General features: G+C 34.7%; 1 protein-coding gene across 1 annotated transcript; it reads right to left on the reverse strand.

Annotated features, from left to right (window-relative positions):
* Positions 1 to 4819: 4819 nt before the first annotated feature.
* LOC108484964 (uncharacterized) lies at positions 4820 to 9667 on the reverse strand. Its single transcript, XM_053029393.1, has 4 exons — positions 9329 to 9667; positions 8565 to 9113; positions 5405 to 5581; positions 4820 to 4972 (listed from the first exon to the last, which is right to left on the reverse strand). Exons 1-4 carry the CDS (start codon positions 9665 to 9667, stop codon positions 4820 to 4822), a joined length of 1218 nt encoding a protein of 405 aa, XP_052885353.1.
* Positions 9668 to 26521: the final 16854 nt, after the last annotated feature.

Consider the following 26521-nt stretch of genomic DNA (forward strand, 5'->3'; position numbering starts at 1 on the left):
TTCAAAAGCATGAGTTTTGGAAATTATAAAATGATCTTGTATCGAGGATTTAAAATGTTGTGTCCTATCGTGCTGGGTTGCGCTTTTTCATTTGTTCAAAACAATCGAAGATCCCTTTGGAATTTCACTCACGTTTTCTAAAAACTCTTTAAAATGAAAGAAATGTTCGATGTTTGGCAATTCGGGGAATAGTGCTCTATCGTGTTGGGTTGCAATCTCCCGTTTGTTCAAAATAATCGAATGTCTCTTCGAAATTTCACTCATATCTTCCAAGGTGAGGCAATGGTTAATATTTGGAAATTCGAGGAATCGTGCCCTACTGAGCTGGGTATCGATTTTTCGTTGGACCAAATAGTTGGGCATTCTTTTGTTATTTTCGAATTATAAATTTTCGAACGTCGAAACAAGAAGATTTTTGGCAAAGGACTCGGGTTATTCAAATGTTATTAACAAGAACCACATTTCAAAAACATTTTTAATTTTAGACAAAAGGACAGTATTTAATCGATTTGGTACCAATTTTGGGCGTAATGAGGGTGCTAATCCTTCCTCATACGTAACCGACTCCCGAGCCTATTTTCTCATATTTTCGTAGACCAAAATCATTGTTTTAGTAAACCAAAATGTTTTATTAAAACAACCCAAATTTCTAGGTGATCCGATCACACCTAAACAAAAAAAGATTGGTGGCAACTCCATTTTCGCTTTCCAAAAAGTCGATCCATCATTTTTAAATCGAAAAAAAAATGAAAAAAAATGGTTTCGACAACCACGATTAGATACTTAATCAAACGTCCAAATGTTATAAAACATTTTCGTTTATACATATAAATTGTTGGAACCGTTTTAGTTGTGCATTGAAATCAACCGTTTATTTCACAGTAGAAGTTCGAAAATCGTTTAAAACAAAACCAAGCTCGTTTTTCCAAAAACCATTATTTGTGGAAAGTGTTTTCGTTAACGTTTGAAGAAAAGAAAACAAAAAGAAAATCCAAATCCAACAGTTAAACCATACAGTTCAGAGAGTCCTAAAAATTACAAACTCTCAAGAAAAACCTGATTTTTAAATTTAATCATTATTACTAAATAAAAACAGATCTCGATAGAGTGGACACCGCTGAGCCTTTGCCGCACCGACCCGCCTAAGTCTGTGGATTACTTTAACAAAACAGACAAATAGATGTGAGTTTTCGTAAAATTAGTGTGTAACCCAACAGAAGTAGACATGCAATATACATAGAAATCTCATATACAATGACATGATTCGCACCTAAGTCCATGATGAGACAGAGAGCGTAATCGATAAGGTAAAAGATACCCAGAGTCCTACTCCAATCCTCTACACACCATCTCCGACCATCCCATCACACCATGTGGGGTTAAAAACACCTACCATCCCTACATACCATATAGTATTAATAAGAATCATGACATATAATATGCAGTCAAGCCGCCAGAATATAGGCAAAAAGTTGTCATATAGATCACTTCCTCCACATATCCAATTCCTACCCCAATCATAGATACAGAATACAGATACAAAAATATCATGCTTAACATGCTCATATACAGATAACATATATACTCCAACAGAACAGTCAGACATACATATTAGTGTCCTACTTAGAGCAGATTATTAGAATACCAGATCACATGATTTAAGGTTTGGTTTGTCTTTACCGACCCTACGATAGGCATATAGTCGATCTAAACGACCCGTGCAACCTTAGGGAAAATTTCAGAATTATGGGCCTACATGCCCGTGTAGCCCACACGCCCAAATTGGCCTTACCTGAGTGGCTCACACGGCCTGACCCAAAACCCACATGCTTGTGTGGCATGTCTGTGTGGGCCTACACACCTAACTTTGCCTAGCCCGTGTGGTCCACACGACCACACTCACACCATCACATGGTCGTGTCTTGCGCACGGCCAAACCTTCATCAGTCACACGGTCGTGTCTCGCACACAGCCAACTACACGATCGGCCGTACGTTCTTGTGGAGTCGACAGAACCTATTTTTGGCTTTCGTCAAAACTTGATTTTTCGTGTTAAGAGTACACACTTGGTTCGATTTTGATGCAAAAGCAATCCCGAGACCTCCCAAACCTAAAAACAGTATACCAAACATCGTTTTTAGTAATCTAGTTACAAAATCATCAATACGAAATCGAGCAATGCGTATACACTTATCGCTATCAAACTCGATCGCGCGCACATATTAGCCCGATTGAGCGAAACCACCGTCTCACCACATTCTCCTATACAAAATGTTTACAGAGAATTAATTTCTTTTACAACCCACACTAAGAATATAAGCGAAAAGTCATCATACAGATTAACCACTGAGGCAAATACTCATTTATGTCAGATTTCACAAAAACAGACTTAAATTATTTAAGGCATTACACTCCTATGGAACTTTCCCATCCTTCGTACCTGATTTCATGTATTTATGCATATATACTCATCATATCATACTCATTATCAATGTTTGATACTATGCTTAACAAGCACGTTTATTATCATATACTAACATTTAATGACATGTATTCATGCATTTATTCACATCAATTTCACATACACATATAATTTGTGCGAGTTAAAAACAGTGTCACATACTTAGTATCTACATGTGAATTAACAGGCCTAGTTTATCTTAACACATACATAAAGGTTCGCATGTAATGTTTGCACATGTAGGTTCGCACCTAAGGGTTGGCATATTATCATATAAAAGGGTTTCCATGCTATATACAGTTCACATAAATAATCATGTAGAGTTCGTGAAGATATAAATTAGAAGTTCACATAATACCTGGCTCGCATACATACTCATGCTAGGGTTCACATATAATATTCAGTTTAGGTCTGCATGTATAAACAATTTAGGTTCGCATGATTATCCTAAAGGCTCACATACAAATTCTTACATAGTTTTGCATATGGGCTAGAAATAGGGAGTTTGCCTATAGGGTTTTGCATACAAAGGTTCACCTAAAGGGTTCGCATATGTAGGGGGTTCGCACACTAGGGGCTCGTACATGTAGGGTTCGCATATAAGGGCTCTTACAATGGGATTCGCACAAAAAGAGTTAAACACCTATAGTTTGCATAACGGTTTGCACACCTAGGGTCTGTACATTATTACTAGGGTTCGCATTAATATACTAAGAGTTCACTAATGAATCCTATATGTTTCTACACATAGGTTCGCAATCGAGGTTTGCATGCAAGGGTTCACACACTAGGGGTTCACACACAAGGCTCGCACAAAAGGGTTCGCTCACAGGATTCAGACTCTATATGGTCGCATAGTAACCTTACGTACATATGGGTTCGCACTTAAGGGGTTGCACATAGACTCACATAGAAGTGTTTGCACTTAAAGTTCTCATATAGTAAACTTCATGTGAGGGTTCACATAAATATATTTAAGGGATCCCTTAGTCCTCCACTAAGAGTTTACAATCAATTCTCTAAAGGTTCACATGAAATAAAAATACATGAAATCAAAAAATTATATGAGAAAATGGTGTAAAAAATTTTAATGTCGAAGAAATTGCATGGAAGTTGAAAACACTTTTCACTATAGGTAGTATTTAACTATTTATAGAATTAACGGTGGGTAATTAAATTTTAAAAATAATTATGATTATCATAATTCCTCTTAAAATTTAAAATAATTATTATGATCTCTTAAAGTTTAAAATAATTATTATGATCTCTTAAAGTTTAAAATAATTATTATCATCTCTTAAATTTTAAAATAGATTTATTAACTCATAAATTTTAAAATAATTATTATCATGAATTTCTTGTAAAAGATAATAATATTTTAATAAAAATAATAAAATTTTAATAGGAAAATAAAATAAAAGATAATGATATTTTAACGAGTATTTATCTAAAAAGCATTTAAGGAGTAATTTAAAATTAAAATGTTAATTGGAAAATATATATCAAATTATAAAATAAATATATTTCAGAGTTAAATAAATTGTTTTAAAAATTTATAAAAGAAAGGAGATCCACCACTTGTCACATGAGTTTGTCTACCTTTGATATATTAAACATATATATGATATTCAATTAATTAACGCTAAATTCTCTTATTAGTCTTTATACTATGCATAAGTTGCATGTTTCGTCTATGTACTCTAAGTTGATCATCTTTTAGTCTCATTACTTTTTAAATTTTAAAATCGTAATCTGAACCAAATGGTACCCATTAAATTAAATTTTTATTTTCAAAAATTATTTTATAAATATTTTATCTTATGTGTCGTGCCATGTTAACTTGTTATTTTCACATAATATTCACAAAAAGTCATGCTATTTTAGTTAATTGATTTAACGGCTATTGTTTGAGTCAATATTGAAATTTAAAAATTTTAAAAAATATAGGGATTAAAAATGATCAAAGTAGAGAATATGAACTAAATCCACAACCTATGCATAATACGAGATTAATAGCATAAATTGACCTAATAAATTAACTGCTCAGTTCGGGTCAAAACTAAAATTTTAAATTCAAATATAAAATTAAAATTAACCAAATTACCATAAAAAGAATAATAAGAGGATTTGACCATTAATTAATTTTTCTACCATATACCTTTTTATTCAAAGTTTATTTTTGTTATATATTTCTTTGATCAAAATTTTATCATTAACTAAGGTTTTTTTTATCAACTAAAAATAAGTGTCGAAAATTTAAGTAGTAAATTTAAGTTACAAAATTTGTTTATTATATTTTAAAATTAAGGGTAAATTACATGAAAATCTAATACTATAGGCTCAAAATTGTGTCTACTTTTATGTAGTACCAGATATATGAATTATAGAGATATAGAGGAAGTCAGATGAAACCTGGCAACTAGGTCTCATAACAAGAACTGTTCTTCCATGCTTATCTATATAATTTGATCTGTATATCTTTCCCCTCTCAGCTTCATGAGCAACCTCTTCCTACATCATAAATAATAAAGAAATAAAAAATTAAAAAATTTCGTTAAAATACCATACCGCAAAGAAAAAAAATTGATCCTGAACCAGGTATTGTTTACATGACAGAGGATAAAGCCTCTGACCTGCCTAATCACTAGAATTCTGCCTTAATAACTAGATTGAACATGGGTTTCTCTCTGATGGTTAAATTCAGTGTAGTTAAATTCCTACTTCAATGAACCATACCGAGTGCATGAAAACAATGCAAAAGAATGCAATTGCTAAGAAAGATCTAAGGCAACAGATTGTCAATTCCTAGACCATAGTACCCTCAAGTTACTAAATAAAATAGAGAACTTGTTACGAGCATACTAAAACGGCCAAATCCAGCATGCATTTGGCACTTCCTATTGGAAACTACAGATAAATCATAGGAGAACGCATGTGACATACCCAACGAATCTCTTCTGGTTTGTATTCCGCTCTCCATTTCAAGGTTTCTTTCAGCATTTTAGTAGCCTTCTTGAGATTCCAGTTTTGTGCCCTTAAATATCTTGCTATGGCTGCATCAGAACAATAAATGGCCAACTTCTCAGGCAATGGTCCTATTAACCTTCTTATCTCACTAATCTGCGAACACCGAAAACTACGGTAGGTCAAAATGATGACCTATGAGAAACAAACGATAAGGGATCGTATAAACAGAACATACCTTTGCCTGCTTAACTATTAATAATTTTTTTTGGCCACTTAACTATTAAAACTTACAAAATAGTCATCTAACTATTAGTAAATTTTCTTTTTGGTCACCCCATTATTAAAAGTTACAAAATGATCACCCAACTATTCAATTTTGTCTTTTTTGATTACTAGTGGACTAATGGTGACAATTTTTAAAATTAACATAATAGAAAATTTAACCCTTAATATTTATAAATTATGTCAATTTATTCTTGATTCTAAAAAAATAACCCTCAACATTTACATATTGTGTAATTTGGTCTTTTTGTTGTTTTGCTTTTCTTTGTGACATTGAAGGGTTTTTTTTTTTTTAAAAGAGTGAGAAAAGATAAAAATTATTATCTTGAATTTTTGGTGTTTCTATTTTTTGTAAATTTTTAATCAAATTTAGCATATAATTTTTTTTAGCTTTTTGTGTGAAAGGGTCACAAAGAAAAGCAAAACTACAAAAATGAAATCAAAATACACAATGTGGAAATGTTGAGGGCTAGATTTTTTTAGAATCAAGATTAAATTGACACAATGTATAAATGTTGAGGGTTAAAGTTGTCATTATGCTAATTTTAAAAGCTGCCACTATTAGTTGATTAAAAAATAAAAATAAAATTGAATAATTAAGTGACCATTTTATAACCGTTCATAGTTGGGTGACAAAAAAATTAACTACTAGTTGGATGACAAAAGAAATTTACTAATAGTTAGGTGACTATTAGTGTAGTTTACCTAAAATTAATTATGGAATATAATTAGATTGTTTGATAAAAATAGATTTTAAATAATAAAATTATCTTTTATCTTTTATCCTTAATTTTAAACCTTTCACCTTATTTTAAAAGCAACCAAATTTTTAAATGTAAATTTTTATAAGATAATATAATATTAAATAAGTAAAATTGAATTAATTAAAAATTTTCTCCATTAAGTATTTACTTATCATTTTTCATACTTTTTTATAATCTTTTTATGGTAATAACTTATATTAGGATCATCCTAAAAGTATAGGTTTTATACACCAATAAAATATTACCATGTTATTAAATTTTAAAGATAACAAGGTATTATTATACACTCATTTATTTCTAGTATCTTCTTAATTTAACTTTAATTAAATTACTTAAAACAATTAATTTTTTCAATTATAAACAAACATATTTCTTCTTTTACAATTTTTAATCATTTTGTTTTTTTTCAAAAGTTAATATTTTTATTTATTTTTGTGCAACCAATTTTTCTAAAATTTAATTTCTAGACAGTGAATTTTTTCCATTTTAAATTGTTTCCTATTTCATATTATACATTTTTAAAAGTAAAAATTATATTGCATTGAATCTTCCCTAATAAGAATTGTGTAAATTTTAAAGTTTCTATGTTATTTGATTTTTTATTTTAATTAGTTATGTTTTTAAGAATAAATCTCAAAACTATACATGGATTATAGTTTAATATGTAATTATATACATGAACTTTGAATTTGTACAATTTTATACATGAGATTTTGATTTGATCCAATTCTTGTAAATTATTAATACAATTATTGATATAACATCATTTTTGTTTATATATTGCATACATAAATAATTATATTTATCTAATATAAAAATAAATTGATGTATTTATTTATCTAAATGTGTATGATTAAATCAAAATTAAAGTTTCAAGTATGCGTTTGAACCACAATTAGAGTTTCATATGTATAATTGCACCAAATTAAAATTCATGTATACAGCTACACATTAAATCAAAGTTCATGTATAATTTTAATATTTATCTTCTTTAAAAAAATAAAGTTAGAGAGTAGGCTGAATATGGATGGATGTATAATAATAATTTCATCCTAATATAAATTATTCTCAAATTTTATTAGATTTTAGGATCATCCTATAATAAATTATTCTCAAATTTTATTAGATTTTCTTTTTATTTTAGATTATCAAATGTGTAAAAATTAAATCAATTAAAAATTAATATTTAAAATAATTTAATTTTTTAACAATTTATTAGACAAGCCCTAACTAAAATATAAAAAGCTATGGTTAAATAAAAAAATCACATAAATTATGCACCTTAAACACAATTCAAAAAGGCAATTAAAATAAAATGAATTAATAAATAAAAATAATTATACATTGAAAATAATGACAATTTGAAATATCAAATATCAAAACATTACTATTTTTCAAAAGGTGATATTTGTAATAAAAAAATTTATCTTCAATACATATATTATTTTTTCATGTAAGTCTTAACACCGTTAATTTTATTTGTTGACTTAGCAAAAATTAATAAATAGATGCCATGTGTACATTTTAAAATTGCTTGTATGGATGACCAATGAAGCATCACATTGTTGAGATGCAACCATAAACACTAAAAAAAATGTAATTTTTATGGAAAGTAAAATAACATATGGAGAATACTTTGGTTAAAAAATAATTATTGAGTTTTAATTTCTATTTTAAATATTAAACAAAAATTAAAAAAACTTCAAAAAAGTTAAAAAAATAAAAGAACCCCTAAAACATGTTAAAATCTGAGTTTGTTTTATTCCCATTCAATATGAAAAAAAAATGCACAATTTTTTGCATTCATAAGCCCTGCCTCTAAGGCTTAAGCTTGGATATTATAACCAAAAGCTAGTTGAAGTTGTAATTTCTGGTGAGCAAGTAGATTACTGGCATTATTAAGCTTCAGAAGAGATCCAGTTTATGAACCTCATTATTAAGTTCCCCACAAACTTGAAAAATTTAATCATCAGTCGAACCCCCTGCGCAGCAAACAGTAAGATCATGAAGCTGGTCCAAAGCCTTATGAGTAGCAAAGAGTATGCAGGATCGGATGTTAAAGGTACGAGAGAGACTGCATATGCAAATACCATGGCAGCAATGGCAACCGACATGGCGACCATTAAAACCCACTTAAACAATTTACGCCGGATTGGCAATCCGCTTATAAGCAATTGGATGATGATGAGAGATGCCATGAAACCAAATGTTTTTGATATGAGGAATTGGGTATATGTATTTGGATTGGCAATCCGCTTATAAGAAATTGGGTATAAGCAATTGGATGATGATGAGAGATGCCCTGCCCTGTGACTTGGGTCGTTGTCTTGCCAAACTCCACTAGGAGGATTGACGGCTGCATGGAATGCCATGTTTGCTAGCAGCAAAGCCGCCAGGATTAGGTGGTGGCATTTTCTTTCCAACCAATCAACATTTCTTCCCTTAGCTTTCGGTATTGCATTTGATTGATCAGGTTCTTGTTTTGATAATAAGATGTTGTTCCTTATTACGTCAGACAATGACTCATCGTTAGCAAACTCATCTCTTTGGCTTTGTGATAAAAGATTAAGTACCTTGAGACCATCTTTATTCTTACGGTTCTTGTCCACCTCTTCCCGATAAATCAAAAACTTTATGGCCTGCATGCATATATAAATACAGAGAGAGAGTGATTATATTTATATATTTTTTTCAAGTAATTTATTTATTACTTTAAGATATTCAAACTTCATAGTTAGTTTAGATCCATGGTACATACCTATTTTTGGTTAGCAACTATTTCCATATGCAAGATGGTGTTACCCTCATAGTTTAGACAATTTACAAACTATTGATCTAAAATTCCTTCAGTTACCAATAACTCCAAAGCCTCGAGCTGGTTGCACCTTACGCATCCATGCAAAATGGTGTCACCTTGGGCCATTAGTGATCGAGCTGTCCAGGGTTTGCCATAAAACAACTTTACCAACACATAAATGTAGCCTTTCATGGTTGCAATGTGAAGAGGGTTCCTCCCATCAAGGTTACAAACAAGGCACATATCAAGGTTAACCTGCATTAACCTTGTCACAATTTGATGGTTCCCTTTGGTTGCTGCTAAGTGAAGTAGTGATTGCCTTTGGGAATTTAGTTCGTTAGCCAGCTCATGCATTCGAGTGAGAAGTTCATCAACAAATTTAGAATTGCCAAGCATGATAGCTACATGCAAAGGTGTTTTAGGGTAACGACCATTAATAAATATGTTGAGAAGCTGTGCATCTTCTTGTAGCAAAGAAAGCAACTCATTCTTATTGCCATTCTTAGTTGCATTATAAAGCCTTTTCTCTATTTTCTAATTTGGAATTCACAAAAAGACGAAAAATCTTAACTCAAGAATGAATTGTAGAAAACAAAAAGAAAGAAATTAAGAGAGAAACAAGAAATAAAGAATGAGAAAGTAGTCAATTTTCCATTTTTGGATAAAACTGTTGTTGATTAATGTGTTGGTTGCATTGAAAGCCATCAAAAAAGCCACCAAATTAGGCTTGGAAAATTATTAAAGAAATAATTGTTGTTTTAGCCCGTTACATTAATAGGTTATTTATAGTATGGTCTATTAAGCTCATCTATAAATAGCTTAAATATTTAGAATTTAAAATTATCAAAATACCAAATCATTTCGCAACCGGAGAGAAGCAAAAGGTTATAACAAGACTAGTGCAAAGGCAAAATTTTGAGGAATGGAACAAGGTATTTATGAATTGCTATGGATAAAACATGTTTTACATGATCTTGGTGTTAACTTACTAAAAGAGATAACAACAAGATGAAGATAATAAAGAAAGGGAAAACTAAGATGATGAGTACATTTATTCATAATCCAAGAGCCTATTTATATAATGAATAAATCTTATTTTAAACAAGTGTATGGAGTTGATAAATCCATGTGGAAAGATTATATACATATAATTATTAATACTATAATAAACTTAAATATTAAGTATAAGTATATATATATTATATTATAATAAATAAAAAGAAACAAAAGAAATGAAAAAGGAAACAGAATATGAAATGAAAACAGAGAAGAAAAGAAGGAAAGAAAGAAAAGAAAAAAGAAAGGGAAATTTGATGGTGTTATAGGCCAATTTTGGCCCAGTCCATTTACAAATAACCTAATTGTTAAACAGCCCAAACCCAATGGTCTATTACATACCCAACTCACAAACCCTAAACCTAGCCCACTAGTACTAAACATTTTCCAGCAAAAAGAGAAAGGAAGAAACCCTAGCCACCTAGCCACTTTCCCACTTGCCTCATTTTCCTCCCATTTTTGATATCCATAATCTGCCACCATCACCTACAAAAGAAATAGAAAAAAAAATAATAGAAAGTCATGTAAAAGATGGCTATAAAAAGCCATTCAAAAATCATGTAAAAAAGGAAGAAAAAAGAAAAGAATTTTTGGCTATCAATACAAAGAGGATTTTTTTTTGCACCAATACTAGTAGGTTAAAATACAAGAATAATTCCAAAATACCAAAACAGTGCAATATCATTGAATCAGATCAAACCCTAAAGTGAATCTACTATTTTTTTATTTTTATTTTTTGTTCATTTTTGAATCTTTTTTCTTTCCTATCAAATACATAAATAGAAATAAAAATAATATTTTAAAACATAAAAAGAGGAAAATTACCTTTTCCTACCACCGTGTATGGTGGCTGGCACGACGCCAATGACGGTGGTCCCATGATCGTTTAGGATCGCCCATGGCCAAAAATCTCTCCCCTTCCTTCTCTCTTCCTTCTCTTTTTTTTTCTCTCCTCACCAAATGATTTTTTTACAAATTTTAGCCTTTATAGCCCCCAAAACGACGTCGTTTTGGGTTGTTTTAAACCCCAAAACGACGTCTGTTTGGGGTTGGCTGCTTATTGACCCGCCCGCTTCAAGGATCCACAGTTTTCATTGGAGGGCTAATTGCACTTTAGCCCTCCGCTTTTTCATGCTTCTACAATCAAGTACTTTTTCGCTTTTTTAATTTGGCCACAAAGTATGTAACACTTTGTGATTTAGTCCCTTTGTTGTGTTGTGTTTTGAGGGAGGAATAATTGTGTTTTAGCCCTCATTTGTTTTGTAGGCATTCAATCAAGTCCTTTCTTTTTGTTTTTATTACTGAATTCGCCCCAAACTTTCTGCTTTTAATTTCGATTTAATCTTTTTTTTTTTGTTTAGCTATTTTGTCATTAAATTAGTTAATTTTATCATTTTTACTATTATTTATCTCTTCTTTTCTATTATTATTATTGTTACTAATATCAATCTATTACTATTATTAATATTACTATGTAGTAATGTATATTTTGCATACGATATGTATATATATATATTTATATATGTTGTTAATTTATTACTTTATTTTAATATCTTTATTATATTTACTTTTTATATTTTAATATTATTATTATCATGATTACTATATATTAGTGTATATTTTTTATTTTTATATATATATATGTATATGTTTTAATATATTTATGTATATACTTATGTAGCATTATTATTAGTCGTTTTTATCCCTAATATTTATGTATTATGTAAATATTTTAATATTATATTATGTATATCTATATATTTTTCAGTATATATTATGTATATATGTTTTCAATATTGTATGTTATATATATTATTGTGTATATATTTTAACATTATTAGTTATACATCTTTTACACTATTTTATATATATTTCTAATATCATTGTATATTTCTAACATCATTATTATATATATATATATGTATGTATTTATATAGCGTATGAATAGTGTAACGCCCCAATTTTCGGGAATTCTGTGAATGTTGGCAAAATTTTATGCTTTAATTTTGTCATTTGTAAGTGAAATTATGAAATAGGACCTATGTGAAAATGTTTGAAAATGCTATAGGCTAAATTGAAGTGACCAAATAAATAGGAGTGCAAAATAGGAGGATTTGCATGACAAACCTCCCATTTTACATGAAGTGGCCAGCCATCATGTTGTTGTAGACAAAATGTACACTTGATATCCATAATTTATGGTACAAATTGATACAAATTGATAATAGGTTAGGTAAATGTTCCATGATAATGGGTTAGGTAAATGTTTCATGATAATGGGTTAGGTAAATGTTTCATGATAAGAATTTCATGTCTTTTGTATTAAAGAATTAAATGGATGAAATATGAAATTTTATTAAAAGAAAAATGGGTGAAAAGAACAAAGTTTTGTCCATCTTTGTTCATCATAGATGAAAGTTAGAGAAGAGAAAGGAGAGGAGAAAGCTCTTGAGTGTTCGGTCACTTGGGGAAGAAAATTGAAGGTAAGTTCATGGTAGTTGGCTTCTATCTTGATGTTCATGAGTTCTTCTTGATTCTACCTTAACTCTTGAAGCATATTTTGGTTTTTAGTTGTGTTGTGAGCATTTAGTCATGAATTAAAATGAAGGAAATGGTTGTTGTTTCATGTTCTTTTGATGAAAAAATGGAAGATAGGTGAAGTTGAGCCAAACAAATGAGCATGCATGTGCCTTAGATGTTAAAGGAAAAATCAGCTAACATGTTGTGCTTTAAAATGATGAAATGGAGATTATTCTTAAGTAAAATCATAGATATGTGATGATTGATTGGTGATATACATGTTTAAATAACATGCATGCAAGGTATGTGTGAAAGAGTGATTTGGTAATAAATCTTCTTGGGGCAGCAGCAGTAACGTGACTTTGGAAAATCACCATAAATTGTGGGAGATGAATTAGAAGCTAAATAAATTATGTAATTAAAGCTTATTGAGTCTAGTTTCTAATGAAATAAACAAAAACATATTTTGAATTCTGTACAATGATAAATTTGATTCATAATGAAGAGTGGTCAGATTAGTCAAACAGTGAAACATGGGAAACTTTGAGAAAAATATGGTATTGATTGGCTAAACCAAAAATTCTGAAAATTTTATGGATAGAAGATATATGAGTCTATTTTCAGGGAAAATTAACGGAACTTGATTTGGAGTTTCGTAGCTCCAGTTATAAATAATTTAGCGACTGTTGCTCAGGAAGACAGCTTGCAGTGAAATTATGATTATGTGGTAAACATTGACAAAAATTTGTTAATGAGTTGCTTATTGATTTCTTATAAGCTTACTATGATCTGTAGGTGTGGTTGGCCGAATATTGTAAGGGGTTAATATGTAGTTTGTATTTGAATAGTTAGATTAACGTGTTAGTAATCCAATTGTAGGCGGTTCGTGTGTGGATCTCACAAGATATCGTCGCAAAGCAGTGTGTAACTAACACCTCTTTCTTAATCTAGATCGGCAAAAGCGAAATGCCGAAATGCCGAAAACCGGTATTTTGTAGATTTATGAGTGTGCGAATGCTCGTGAGGTAAATCGATTAATGTTTTTGGTAAGCTGCAATGTTTGGACCGCAAAGTGCATGATTTCGTGCCCTCGATATTTTTGGGCTTAATGGGCCAAAATTGGAATGACGGGCCAATCAGCCCAATTCGTAAGAACCCTCGAGACGTGATTATGTAGTACGTGAAAGGTAGGAATATGCATGAAAAACCCTAAAATAGATAAATTACTGAAATACCTTTAAAAGTGGAAAATTTACGCTTTACCCCTAGTAGATAAATTACCAAATACCCCTAGGTTAAATTGACCTAAATGCATGTTTGATTGTTGTTATTTACTGCATGCCATGTTGTTATTATCGATGCATGGGACTGGGATATTGACGGAGGAAGCATCGAAAGTGGCTTGTCCACGTATTAGAGGCTTTGCCTCAATTTATCGATAAGCGAGCAAAGAAGGTCGCAACTGTGGAGTGTTAAATTTGGGTGGGTTGAGCTATTCCCACATGGAGTATATGGCTGGTACGGTGGAGTGTAGTGGTTGGTGGGTTGAGTAGTCTCCCAAATAGGCTTGCATATGTTATTGATGTTGCATGTATTTTGAAATGGGCCTATGGGCCATCTTGTTATCTGAATAAGGGCTAAGGCCCGCTTTATTGTAATGAAAAGGGCTCGCCCAATTACCACTATTACTGAATGGGCTTAGGCCCAATAGGCTTGAGCTGACTTGGGCTTTGAATGGGTTTTCCTTATCGAGTTTCCCCAAACTCACCCTTTTATTTTCATCCACGCAGAAATCCCCAACCATAGTGGGCTTGAGTCGTGAGGGAATTTGGAGTGGCCACCCGCTCAAAGTTTGATTTTCTTCCGTGAACTAGACATCCTTTTATTTACGTTTGAAGTTTTGGGTTTTAAATGTAATAAGGCTGCTTAATTATTTTTAATGGTTTTAATATGTATTACTAAGATAGGTATTACTTATTTTAACTGTTGAAATTGGATAGCTTTAGGGCACGTTTTCAAAAATAACAATTGATTTCAAAATAACACGACAACAAACAAAGCTTCCGCAATGAAAGTATTTTCCAAAATTAATCACTTTTCCTAAAAATGACTTAATCAAATCGGTTTCCTAGAAATATCCATGACGTTAAGGTATGGCAATGGTGGTTTGCATGTCTAGGATTGGATCCGAAGGGAGTTTGGTACTTAAGCAGTCCGATGGACTCACCTCCTCTTTTCCGGTTTCCTACCTGGTGCACAGCTTCCATTCACTTTAACCTATAATGAAATTATCTTTTAAAACACTAAGTAAGTTTTTCTGGATCAACAATATAAAATGTTTTGAACGCTTCGATGTGGCATGTCGGATCCGGTCATAACGTTTGGGCCGGGTTTGGGGTGCTACAAATAGTTTTTATATTATTATCATTTCTAATATATATTATATGTATTTTATATATTATATATATATTTTAATGTTATTAGTTACATATATTTCTTATGCTGTTCAATGTATATATTTTTATATCATCTTATGTACATATATAAATATTATGTTATATACATATATGTAATATGCTTTTTAATACCATATTTTGTACATATTATTATTATATCTATTTTATCCCTATTATATTTATTGTTAATACTAGTACATATATTTTATTATATGAGTATATATATACTTTTATATATAGTATTATTTTCATACATTATCATATTTATTATTATACCTATTATTTTCACTATTATCACTTATTATTTTATTTTAATATTATATATATTCATATATGTTATGTACATATTTTTTATATCTATTTTATACATATGTATATATTATATATATCTTAACATTTCTAGTTATATTTTCACTATTTTATGTATATACTTCAAACACTATATATAGTATATTTCTAACATTATTACTATTTATAAATATATATATATATATATTTTACGTACATACTCTTAATATCTTTATTATGTATATATTCGTTGTTTTATTTCACATTGGATACTATTATTACGTTTAATATATCGCATGCATTGTTATTGTTTTAATATTGTTGTCATATTTATTATTTGTTTCAATGTATTTCCAACTCGTTTATTTTTGTCTCCGCCTATTTTATATCATTCTGTTGTTCATTACTTTAAAAATTTTTATTCATGTTTTACTAATTTCAATAAATAAGGCAATGTTTCGCATTTTGGAACATCAAGAATTGTGCCCTAACTTACGGGTTTCGGTTCTCTTGTTGGTTCTAAATAGCTAAATATCCTTTTGAGTTTTGAAATGCACGGATTTCAATTTAAATTAAAAGACGACCTTGTGCTCTGGAATTCATGGTATTGTGTCCTAACTTACGGGATGTGATACTCGATATCTCGAGATAAGGAAATCTTTAAACAAATCGATTTAAGCTAATTCAAGAATTTTAAGATCAGTATTAATAGAAAAGATCGTATTTCAAGTCCCTTCCCGATTTTTAATTTTTGACATTAAGACACTAACTAATCAATTCGGTACCAATTTTTTGGGCGTGTCGAGGGTGCTAATCCTTCCTCGCATGTAACCAACTCCCAAACTCATTCTCTCAAGTTTCGTAGACCAAAAGCCCTGTTTTAGTAAACTAAAATTGATTTATTAAAACAAAGGTGATCCGATCACACCTGATAAAAGATTGGTGGCGACTCCCGTTTTAATTTTCACTTTCAAACAAAGTCGATCCCCATTTTCAAAAGAATGGTTTCGACAGCTTGACGACTCCACTGGGGACCTCGAGAGTCGAGCCTTAAATTGATTATTTTTTGTCTTTTTTCAAAAATCGAAAATCGATTTTAAATTTACTACATTGCATGTTGTCTGTTATTTTCGCGACTCTCTTCATAATATGCTTGCTTTAAGTGGTTTAATTATTTGAGGTATCTTTGCATATCGCATCGCATTATTGGTCAATTTCACCCTCTTAAGTGGAAGTGAAAAACTACTCCTTCGTGAGGTCTTCACCTCCGTATAGGATAGTGGATCGCTTTCGGGATACATCCGTACCTGCATCTTCGTGAGGTTTTCACCTCCGTATAGCCGTAGGGAAATGTATTCCCCTGAATCGAACTCGGTCTGTATGAACCTATAATGGGTGAAAATCGAGGAATCTGCTGGTTCAGGTACCTTTACTTCAGAACCAAACTACATATAATGAGCCCTAGGAGCCTACCCTAGGTAGAACCACACAAAACCCTAGTGGTTACCTAATTAGGTGCTTATTTACTCACTATTTGCTTTGAATTCTATTCTTTGTATATAATACTAGTTGTATTTTGATCATTTTCGCATGCCATTTCATCATAAAAGGGTGTTGATTTACGTTCGGTTACTAATTAGAAGAGTTTAGCATGAAAAAATGATTTCTTGATAGAATGGAGGATAATGCGGCCGTCCGAGTGTGGTATGAAAGAACGCAATAGGAGAAAGGAGATAGTTTGACCGAGAGATATGAATCGGAGTTGTGGGATTTCACTCACATCAGTGTGACTCAGAACGACTTGCAAGAGTTAAAGGATATATGGAATAGTTAGAATGGCAAAGTCAAACAACTCTTTTACTGTAACTACCGCGACCTGCCCTATTTGCTCAATGTAAAGGTGGACAAGTACTTTTTCCGGGCCCTCGCGCAATTTTGGAACCCCGCTTACAGTTGCTTCACTTTCGGAGGAGTTGATTTAGTACCTACGGTGGAGGAATACATGGAGTTACTTAATTGCCCGAAGATTCAGGCTGATAGAGCCTATTCAAGACCTGTTAACGTCCCACATTTTTTGAAGAAATTGATTAATATCATGGGGATGAGTGAGCAATGGGTTGCGGCCCACATCAAGCAAAAATGGGATAGTAAATGTATTCCTTAGAGGAATTTGAGGGATTTTATTCTTGCACACCCGGATTCGAAGAAAAGGGTTGATGTTTTTGCCTTAAGTCTCTACGGTTTGATCGTCTTTCCTAAAGCACTTGGACACATAGATGAAGCCGTCTCAGATTTATTCGATCGACTTGATAAAGGTACCACACCCATCCCGGCAATCCTAGCAGAAACTTTCCGATCCTTGAATACATGCCGGAGAGCGAGCGAGGGAAGATTTATTGGTTACGCGCAGATTCTTGTGGCTTGGTTCCACAGTCATTTTTGGAAGGTGGAGAAGGTCTCCTATCAGGTATTCTCTAAGGATTATTCCCCATTAAGAGAATTAGTGGCCACATCGAGGCGGGACGACATCTTTGAAAAGAGGTGGATAACTATTCTCCAAAATTTACGGGCCGAAGACGTTGAATGGAGTGCTCCGTGGTTGATTCCTGACGAGATCTTATATAGGTGCGGTGATTTTGACTGGGTCCCTCTGGCTGGAATATGGGGAGCCATTGGATACGCTCCACTGATGGTGTTAAGGCAGTATCGATCAAGGCAGTTTATACCAGTGACACAAGGGTTGGCAAAATGTGAGTTCCCCTATAAAGACAACAATTATAAAAAGAGGGTTCGCGAAATATCAGATGCATGGAACCAAACTCGAAGAATGAAAGGATTCACTGCAGGCCCGATGACGACCCTCGAGTATGAATGGTGGTGGGGTAGGAGAGTCAACGACAACATCCCTAGGCAGGATCAAGGGAACAAACAACAGATAGAAGAGCATTTACGGGTCATCCCATCCGAGTTAGAGATCATTAAGCAAGATTTTGAGAAAAGAAACTCGGAGTTAGGAAAGAAGATAGAGCAGCTAGAAGAAGATAAAATGAAGTTGGGGTTAGACGTCGATATCCACAAGCTAGAGGTCGAGAAGTTAAGGAAAGGAAAAAACAAGGCCGAGGAAGATTTAGATAGTCTGAAAACTGATTACAAGAAGCTTCGTATAATGATAAAAACTGCTGGATTAGGTAAAACGTCGGAGCAATGGGGTCAAGGGATTAAAGAGGAAAAGACTAGAGCCGACCATTGGGAGAAAATATTTCAAGATGCCCGAGTACGAGAGGACACTCTGAAGAAGAGTTTGTTAGAAACCCAAAACGAAAAGGAGAAGTTATGAGCTAGGGTGGCTGAATTGGAAAGATTACTTCAGCAACATCGTAGCCATAATTCGATAATTAAGCTAAAGACTAGTCTGAGCAGGATCGAAGAGTTGAAAGGGAAAATAGAAGAACTCGAGACCGTACTACGAGATAGTAAGATTTGAGTGGAACTACTTGAGACAAACAATGACCATTACAGAGAACAGCTTCACCACTCTCAAAACCAGATTAGAGATAGAGAGTATGTCATGGGCGAAGCTATAGCTCAGGTTTGGGAGATAGCTGATCACTTGCAAACCTTGGCAGTTCAGGCTGATATATTGAGCTTAAAGTACGAGTCGGAATTAGACCGAGGCTGAAGCTTAGCTTGGCTTCTTAGGAAAGTTAAGACTTTGGGCATTAGGGCGAAGTCGTATATGTAATCATCCGTTCTATGTAAAAAAAAATTTCTTCTAGTGAAGTTCTTCTAATGAAATTGAAATGGGAATCAACGCCTCTTTTTGCATTCATTTATTGCATGTACATGTCCCATAATCATTCGCTAAGGTTAGAATCATATAATTCTAAGTTGCAACACTTCAAATCTGGAACCACGCCATTCGTATAAAACGCGTCGACAAGCTAGAGCAATGGAGGCTGAGTTCAATGAAAGAATTGAAAGGATGGAAAGAGTCCAGAAGAAATTACAAGAATAACTGGCTAAGTCACAACAAGAAACGAGGGATTTGATAGTAAGATCTCGAGGGGAATGACTTGAACAAAAGGATCAAATGGTTAGAATGATGGAGATGATATCAGTTTGGTCAAAGGAAAAGGACCCATGCAGAACCCCGATAGTATGAAACCTCAATCAAGAATTAATCATAACCAGAATCCACTCTATCCCCCAGGATTCACTCCACCACATTCCCACGTAGCATAAAGAGGGTATACTCAAGGGGAATCCACAGGCTTGGAACAATGACCTATGCCATTTGCTCATCTAGGGCAAGGAATATTTATGTCAAATCCCGGAGCAACCCCTGCCAATCCTGTAGTTCCAGATTTAGATGATCCAGTCGAAATAGCCAAGTTGAAAATAGATGATCACGAGGCTCAAGAGAAGTATAGGAGTTTGGAAGAAAGACTCAAGGCAATAGAAGGCACTGAAGCCTTCTTGGTACTAGGTGCTAAAGAACTCAGTTTGGTACCTGACCTAATCCTGCCTCCGAAGTTCAAGGTGCCTGATTTCGAAAAGGACGATGGGACATGTCCAAAAGCACATCTTGTCATGTTTTGCCAAAAAATGACAGGTTACGTGAACGGAGATAAGCTACTTGTACATTGTTTTCAAGATAGTCTAGTAGGATCGGCTCTTCGATGGTACAACCAACTCAGTAAGGAAAGGATCCAATCTTGGAAAGACTTGGCGTCGGCATTCTGTGAACAGTACAAGTATGTATCAGATATGGTGCCTGATCGGATGACTTTACAAATGATGGAGAAAAAGCCGTCAGAAACTTTTAGACAGTACACGCAGAGATGGAGGGACATCTCAGCCCAAGTGGAACCCCCACTAACAAAAATGGAGATAACCATCCTTTTTATCAACACCTTAAAGACGCTGTTTTATGACAAACTAGTGGGAAGCGCCACGAAGGACTTCGCGGATATTGTAATATCCAGTGAGCTTATAGAGAACGCCGTCAAGAGCGGTAGAATGGAAGGTTCAGAAGGTTCTAAAAGGACAGTGCCTAGGAAGAAGAAAGAACCAAAAGCCCACATGGTGGGAATGGAAAGCCGTTATGCCCCTAATCCATATCTAAACCAACCTTGACCTCGAAGTTATCCACCTCCAAATTTCTATTATCCCCCTTAAACCCCTTACTACCAAGCACCACCTCCTTCCTACCCCGTAAACGCCACAAACAACCAAAGACCCGTCACCATATTCTCACAAAACACAGTACCCGCTCAAAGCCAGCCCAGAAACGAACCAAGACCAGCAAAGCCTAATCCCGAGAGGCCGTAATTTACTCCTATCCCTGTTTCATATGGGGAATTGTACCCAAAACTTTTGGAGAAACAGCTGATTTCTCCCCATTACATGGCACCCCTTAAACCCTCATACCTAAAGTGGTACGATCCAAACGCTAGTTGTGCATACCACACGGGGAACCAGGGGCATTCCACGGAGAATTGCCTAGCCTTTAAGAGGAGAGTTCAAGGACTTATTGACGTGGGTATCCTACGATTCGATAGTGCCAGTAACGCAACTGGGAACCCGTTCCCTAACCATGCTGAAGGGAATGTGAGCACAGTGGGGAAAGAGGACGAATGGAAAGTCAAAAGATGTGTTTCGGAAATAAGGACGCCTCTGCAGAAAATCTGGGAGGTACTGGTTAAGAAAGGATTGCTTTGTCACTCCGATAGAATTCTCGGAGAAGAAGGTCAAAGTTTTTGCAATTTCTATGGAATTTTAGGACACGACATTCAGTCATGCGAGGAATTTAAAAGGTTGCTTCAAGACTGGATGGATAATAAGGAGATTAAGGTCCTTAACAAGAGGGACGAGACAAACGAAAGAGAAGTATGCACCTCTGACAACCAGTCATCAGATCTCCCTTATAGCACGGATCGACCGTTAGTAATTTATTACGACGCGACGAAAGAGCAGGTAAAACCAAAAATGATAATCGAAGTACCGTCTCCTTTCTCGTACAAGGACGATAAAGCCGTACCATGGAAATATGACATCAATATCGTCACACCGGAAGATGAAAAGCTCAAAGCCATAACTGGAGATGTTGGAGAGGTAGGTTATTTTACCCGAAGTGGAAGATGTTATTCGAAAGAGGTCGAACCAGTGAAGAAAAACAGTGATTGGAAGCAAAAAGGGAAAGCAATAATGCATGAGGCCGAAGTCGAGCAAGAAATTCTACCCTTACAAGAAACTAAAAAGCCTGTGGATGAGGAGGAAGCACATGAGTTCTTGAAATTTATCAAACACAGTGAATACAATGTGGTGGAACAATTGAATAAGCAACCAGCATGAATCTTGGTTTTATCTCTGCTGCTAAATTCAGAGCCACACCGGAACGTTTTGCTGAAGGTGTTGAATCAAGCTTACGTGGCAAACAATATATCCGTGGAGAAGCTGGACAGATGGGTGAACAACTTGAATGCAGATAATTTCATTTCTTTTAGTGATGACGAAATACCACCCAATGGTAGAAGCTCCGTAAAAGCACTACATGTTACGACTCGTTGCAAGGGCTACATAATACCGAATGTGCTTATCGATAATGGCTCGGCACTCAATGTCATGCCTTTAGCCACGCTTTCCAGAATTCCGATAGATCTATCCTATTTAAGGCCCTGTCATTCCACGGTAAAGGCATTCGATGGGACAAGGCGTGAAGTTATGAGAAAGATTGATATCCCTTTAGAAGTAGGCCCTTACATTTACAATGTCGAGTTCCAAGTCATGGACATCACACCTCAGATAATCGCTTACAGGAAGGCCTCGATCCATTCTGCTGGAGCAGTTCCATCCTCTCTCCATCAAAAAGTAAAGCTCATCATGGATGGTTGTTTGGTCACTGTCGAGGGAGAAGAAGACCTTATCACATCTATCTCTGCTGATGCGCCATATCTTGAAGTAAGCAAAGACTCAGTGGAATGTTCCTTCCGATCCCTTGAATTTGTCAATGCCACTTTTGTCATTGAGGGAAATAGAATTTCGGTGCCAAAACTGTCGACAAATACCAGAATGAGTGTCAAGTTGACTGTAGGAAGGGGAGCTCGAGCGAGAAGAGGTTTAGGGAGATATCTGCAAGGAATAGTCAGGGTTTTAAAACCAGTGCACCACAAGGCCTGATACGGTTTAGGGTTCCAGCCGGACATGCGTCAAAGAAGAAGACAGTGGAAGAAAGATCAGGAAAGAAGGATCGTGAGAACCTTAGGCGAGAACCAGAATGGGAGCCTATGGAATTCCCTCCTTTGTCAAGAACATTTACGTCTGCGGGAATGATATATCCGAGGCAGGACAATGCACAAGGCACAATGTTAATGATCGAAAAGGGTTTTCAGAACATTAGTATAAATGCCATTGACAAAGGAGCTAACGCAAGTAAAGACGTCCCAAGGATACGCCCTTGTCCCCTGGGTTTCAGGTTGAACAATTGGACTACCGAGGACCTTCTTGTAGTTTATAAGTCTTCAGAGTAATGCTCAAACGTTAACATTCTATTATGTCCTTAGATATAATAGAGTTCTTTTGTAAGAGCCTGTATTCGCTCTTTATCATTCAAATGAATATCAATGAAGATGCATTTTGTCATAATCTTTCACATTATCACTAATTTCATAATCATTTTCTCATTTCATAGCCAATCCTCACATTTGCCTCATGCCATGCCATAACATTTCGTTTGTTGGTTTCAATACTTGGATGCCCCTCTATAGTCTCATTTTTCATTCAACTTTCAGGTGCTCAGATGTCAACAGCATGAACAAACCCGTTCTGAGTCCCGAAATCGATTTTGAGAATTTGTTTGTTTAGGAGAATTGAAGTCAAGAAAATGTCAAGACTATGTCTCGCCTCCTGACTTGCTAAGAATGGTAGAACAAGAGGATAAACAGATTTTGCCTCATCAAGAATCTGTTGAAACAATAAATTTGGGAACTAAAGAAATGAAGCAAGAAGTGAAGATTGGGACCTCTATTTCAGGGGGCACCAGACATAATTTGATTGCTTTGCTCCGCGAGTATAAAGATGTATTCGCATGGTCATATCAAGAAATGCCAGGATTGGATGAAGATGTAGTGGTTCATAAGCTCCCGTTAAAACCAGAATGCAAACCCATTCAGCAAAAGCTAAGACGGACGAGACCTGAGATGCTGTTAAAGATAAAAGAAGAGGTCAAAAAGCAATTCCATGCGGGTTTCTTACAAGCTTCCAAATATCCAGAATGGGTGGCTAACATAGTCTCGGTGCCAAAGAAAGACGGCAAAGTACGAATGTGCGTGGATTATCGTGACCTGAATCGAGCAAGTCCTAAAGATAATTTTCCCTTACCGCACTTTGATACGTTGGTAGATAACACAGCAAAACATTCATTGTTTTCTTTCATGGATGGATTCTCGGGGTATAATCAGATCAAAATGGCCTCTGAGGATATGGAGAAAACTACCTTCTAACAATGTGGGGAACATTCTGCTACAAGGTGATGCCATTTAGGCTAAAAAATGCTGGGGCAACATATGAGAGGGCTATGGTGACGTTATTCTTTGACATGATACATAAAGAAATAGAGGTCTATGTCGACGATATGATCGCTAAGTCCCGAGGGGAAGAAGAACATGTGGTGAACCTCAAGAAGTTGTTCGAAGGCTGAGAAAGTTTCAGCTAAAACTTAATCCAACCAAATGTACATTTAGGGCTACCTCGGGAAAGTTGCTAGGCTTCATTGTCAGTGAAAGAGGTATCGAGGTTGATCTGGATAAAATAAAAGCCATTCAAGAGTTACCACCTCTGCGCACGCAAAAAGAAGTCAAAGGATTTTTAGGGAGGTTAAACTACATCGCCCGATTCATTGCTCAACTTACCAACCAATGCGACCCAATCTTTTAGCTTCTTCGAAAACATAACCGGGAAGAATGGAATGAGGAATGCCAGGTGACCTTTGATAAGATAAAACAATATTTGTCTAGTCCTCCAGTGCTAGTACCGCCAACTTCGGGAAGACCATTGATATTGTATTTGATTGTGTTCGAAAATTCAATGGGTTACGTACTGGGGCAACACGACGAGTCAGGAAAGAAAGAAAATGCGATCTACTACCTCAGTAAAAAGTTCACTGAATATGAGGCAAAGTATTCATCCATTGAAAAATACTGTTGCGCTCTGGTTTGGGTAGCTCGGAGACTCAGGCAATACATGTTGTATTATACAACATGGTTAATTTCAAAGCTGGATCCAATAAAGTACATGATGGAATCACCGGCACTCTCAGGAAGAGTAGCACGATGGCAGAAAAAGAATACGAGTCATCAAAAAAGAATACGACATTGTCTATGTAAGTCAGAAGTCGATAAAAAGGAGCGCAATAGCTGATTTCTTAGTTGCTCGAACAACAAAGGAATATGAGCCCTTGAGATTTGATTTCCCGAATGAAGACTTGATGTGCATTGCAGAAAAAGAATACGAGTCATCAAAAAAGAAGTCATGGAAGATGAGCTTTGATGGTGCATCGAACGCATTGAGGCATGGGATTGGAGCAGTCTTAGTATCGCCAGAAGGGAACCATTACCCACTCACTGCCAGGCTGAACTTTTTCTGTACCAATAACATAGCAGAATATGAGGCTTGTATCATAGGACTTCGTGCAGCAATTGGACGAAACATCAAAACTTTAGAGGTAAACGGAGACTCAGCCTTGGTGATATACCAAATCCGTGGAGATTGGGAAGTGAGAGATTCGAAACTGGTCAAATATAGTGATCTAGTGGCAGAGCTGATTAAAGAATTTGAAGAAATAACTTTTAATTACCTCCCATGAGAAGAAAACCAATTGGCTGATGCTCTGGCCACTTTGGCTTCAACGTTCAAAGCAAACAGAGAAACAGAAATAATGCCTCTTCAAATAAGCATATATGAAGTCCCTACACATTGTTTCAGTATTGAAAAAGAGCCGGATGGACGACCATGGTTCCATGATGTCTTATTAAGAATCAAAAGTATCTCGAACAAGCAAATGATAATGACAAAAGAACAATCAGAAGAATGGCAGTGGGATTCGTTCTTGATGGGGATATCCTGTACAAAAGAGGAAAAGATCAGGTGCTCTTGAGATGCGTAGATGCTGTTGAAGCCAGTAAAATACTTGAAGATGTCCACGAGGGAATTTGTAGGACACATGCCAATGGTTTCACTATGGCCAAGAAGATTATGAGACTCGGTTACTACTGGCTGAAGATGGAAAGCGACTGCATTAGTTTTGCAAAAAAATGCCACAAATGTCAAATTTATGGCGATAAGATTCATGTAGCCCCTTCGCCCCTTCATATCATGACTTCTCTGTGGCCCTTTTCTATGTGGGGCATAGATGTTATAGGGCCAATTTCCCCAAAAGCTTCTAATGGACATCGGTTCATTTTTGTGGTTATTGATTACTTCACAAAATGGATAGAAGCTGCTTCGTTTGCCAATGTGACAAAGACTGCAGTTTGTAGATTTTTGAAAAAGGAAATCATTTGTCAATATGGTTTGCCTGATAGAATCATTTCAGATAACGCCTTGAATCTGAACAACAAGATGATGAAGGAAGTGTGTGAGCAGTTTCAAATAAAGCATCATAACTCGTCACCCTATCGCCCGAAAATGAACGGAGCTGTTGAAGCAGCCAACAAGAATATTAAGAAGATTATTGAGAAAATGACTGAGACATATAAAGATTGGCACGAGAAGCTACCATTTGCTTTGTATGCATATCGCACATCTGTACGGACATCTACGGGGGCAACTCCTTTCTCTCTGGTCTATGGAATAGAAGCTGTGCTACCTATCGAAGTTGAGATCCCCTCTTTACGAATCTTAATGGATTCGAAACTAGAGGAGGCAGAATGGG

This window comes from Gossypium arboreum, chromosome 6 (genome assembly GCF_025698485.1).
Source record: "Gossypium arboreum isolate Shixiya-1 chromosome 6, ASM2569848v2, whole genome shotgun sequence".
Classification (NCBI taxonomy): domain Eukaryota; kingdom Viridiplantae; phylum Streptophyta; class Magnoliopsida; order Malvales; family Malvaceae; genus Gossypium; species Gossypium arboreum.

Coding starts and splice junctions, on each gene's coding strand:
- LOC108484964 (XM_053029393.1), bottom strand. CDS start 9,667: ATGCTTGGCAATTCTAAATTTGTTGATGAACTTCTCACTCGAATGCAT. Junction 9,114..9,328: donor TCGAGGCTTTGGAGTTATTG/GTAACTGAAGGA, acceptor ATATGCATGCAG/GCCATAAAGTTTTTGATTTA. Junction 4,973..5,404: donor AACCAGAAGAGATTCGTTGG/GTATGTCACATG, acceptor TTTATGATGTAG/GAAGAGGTTGCTCATGAAGC.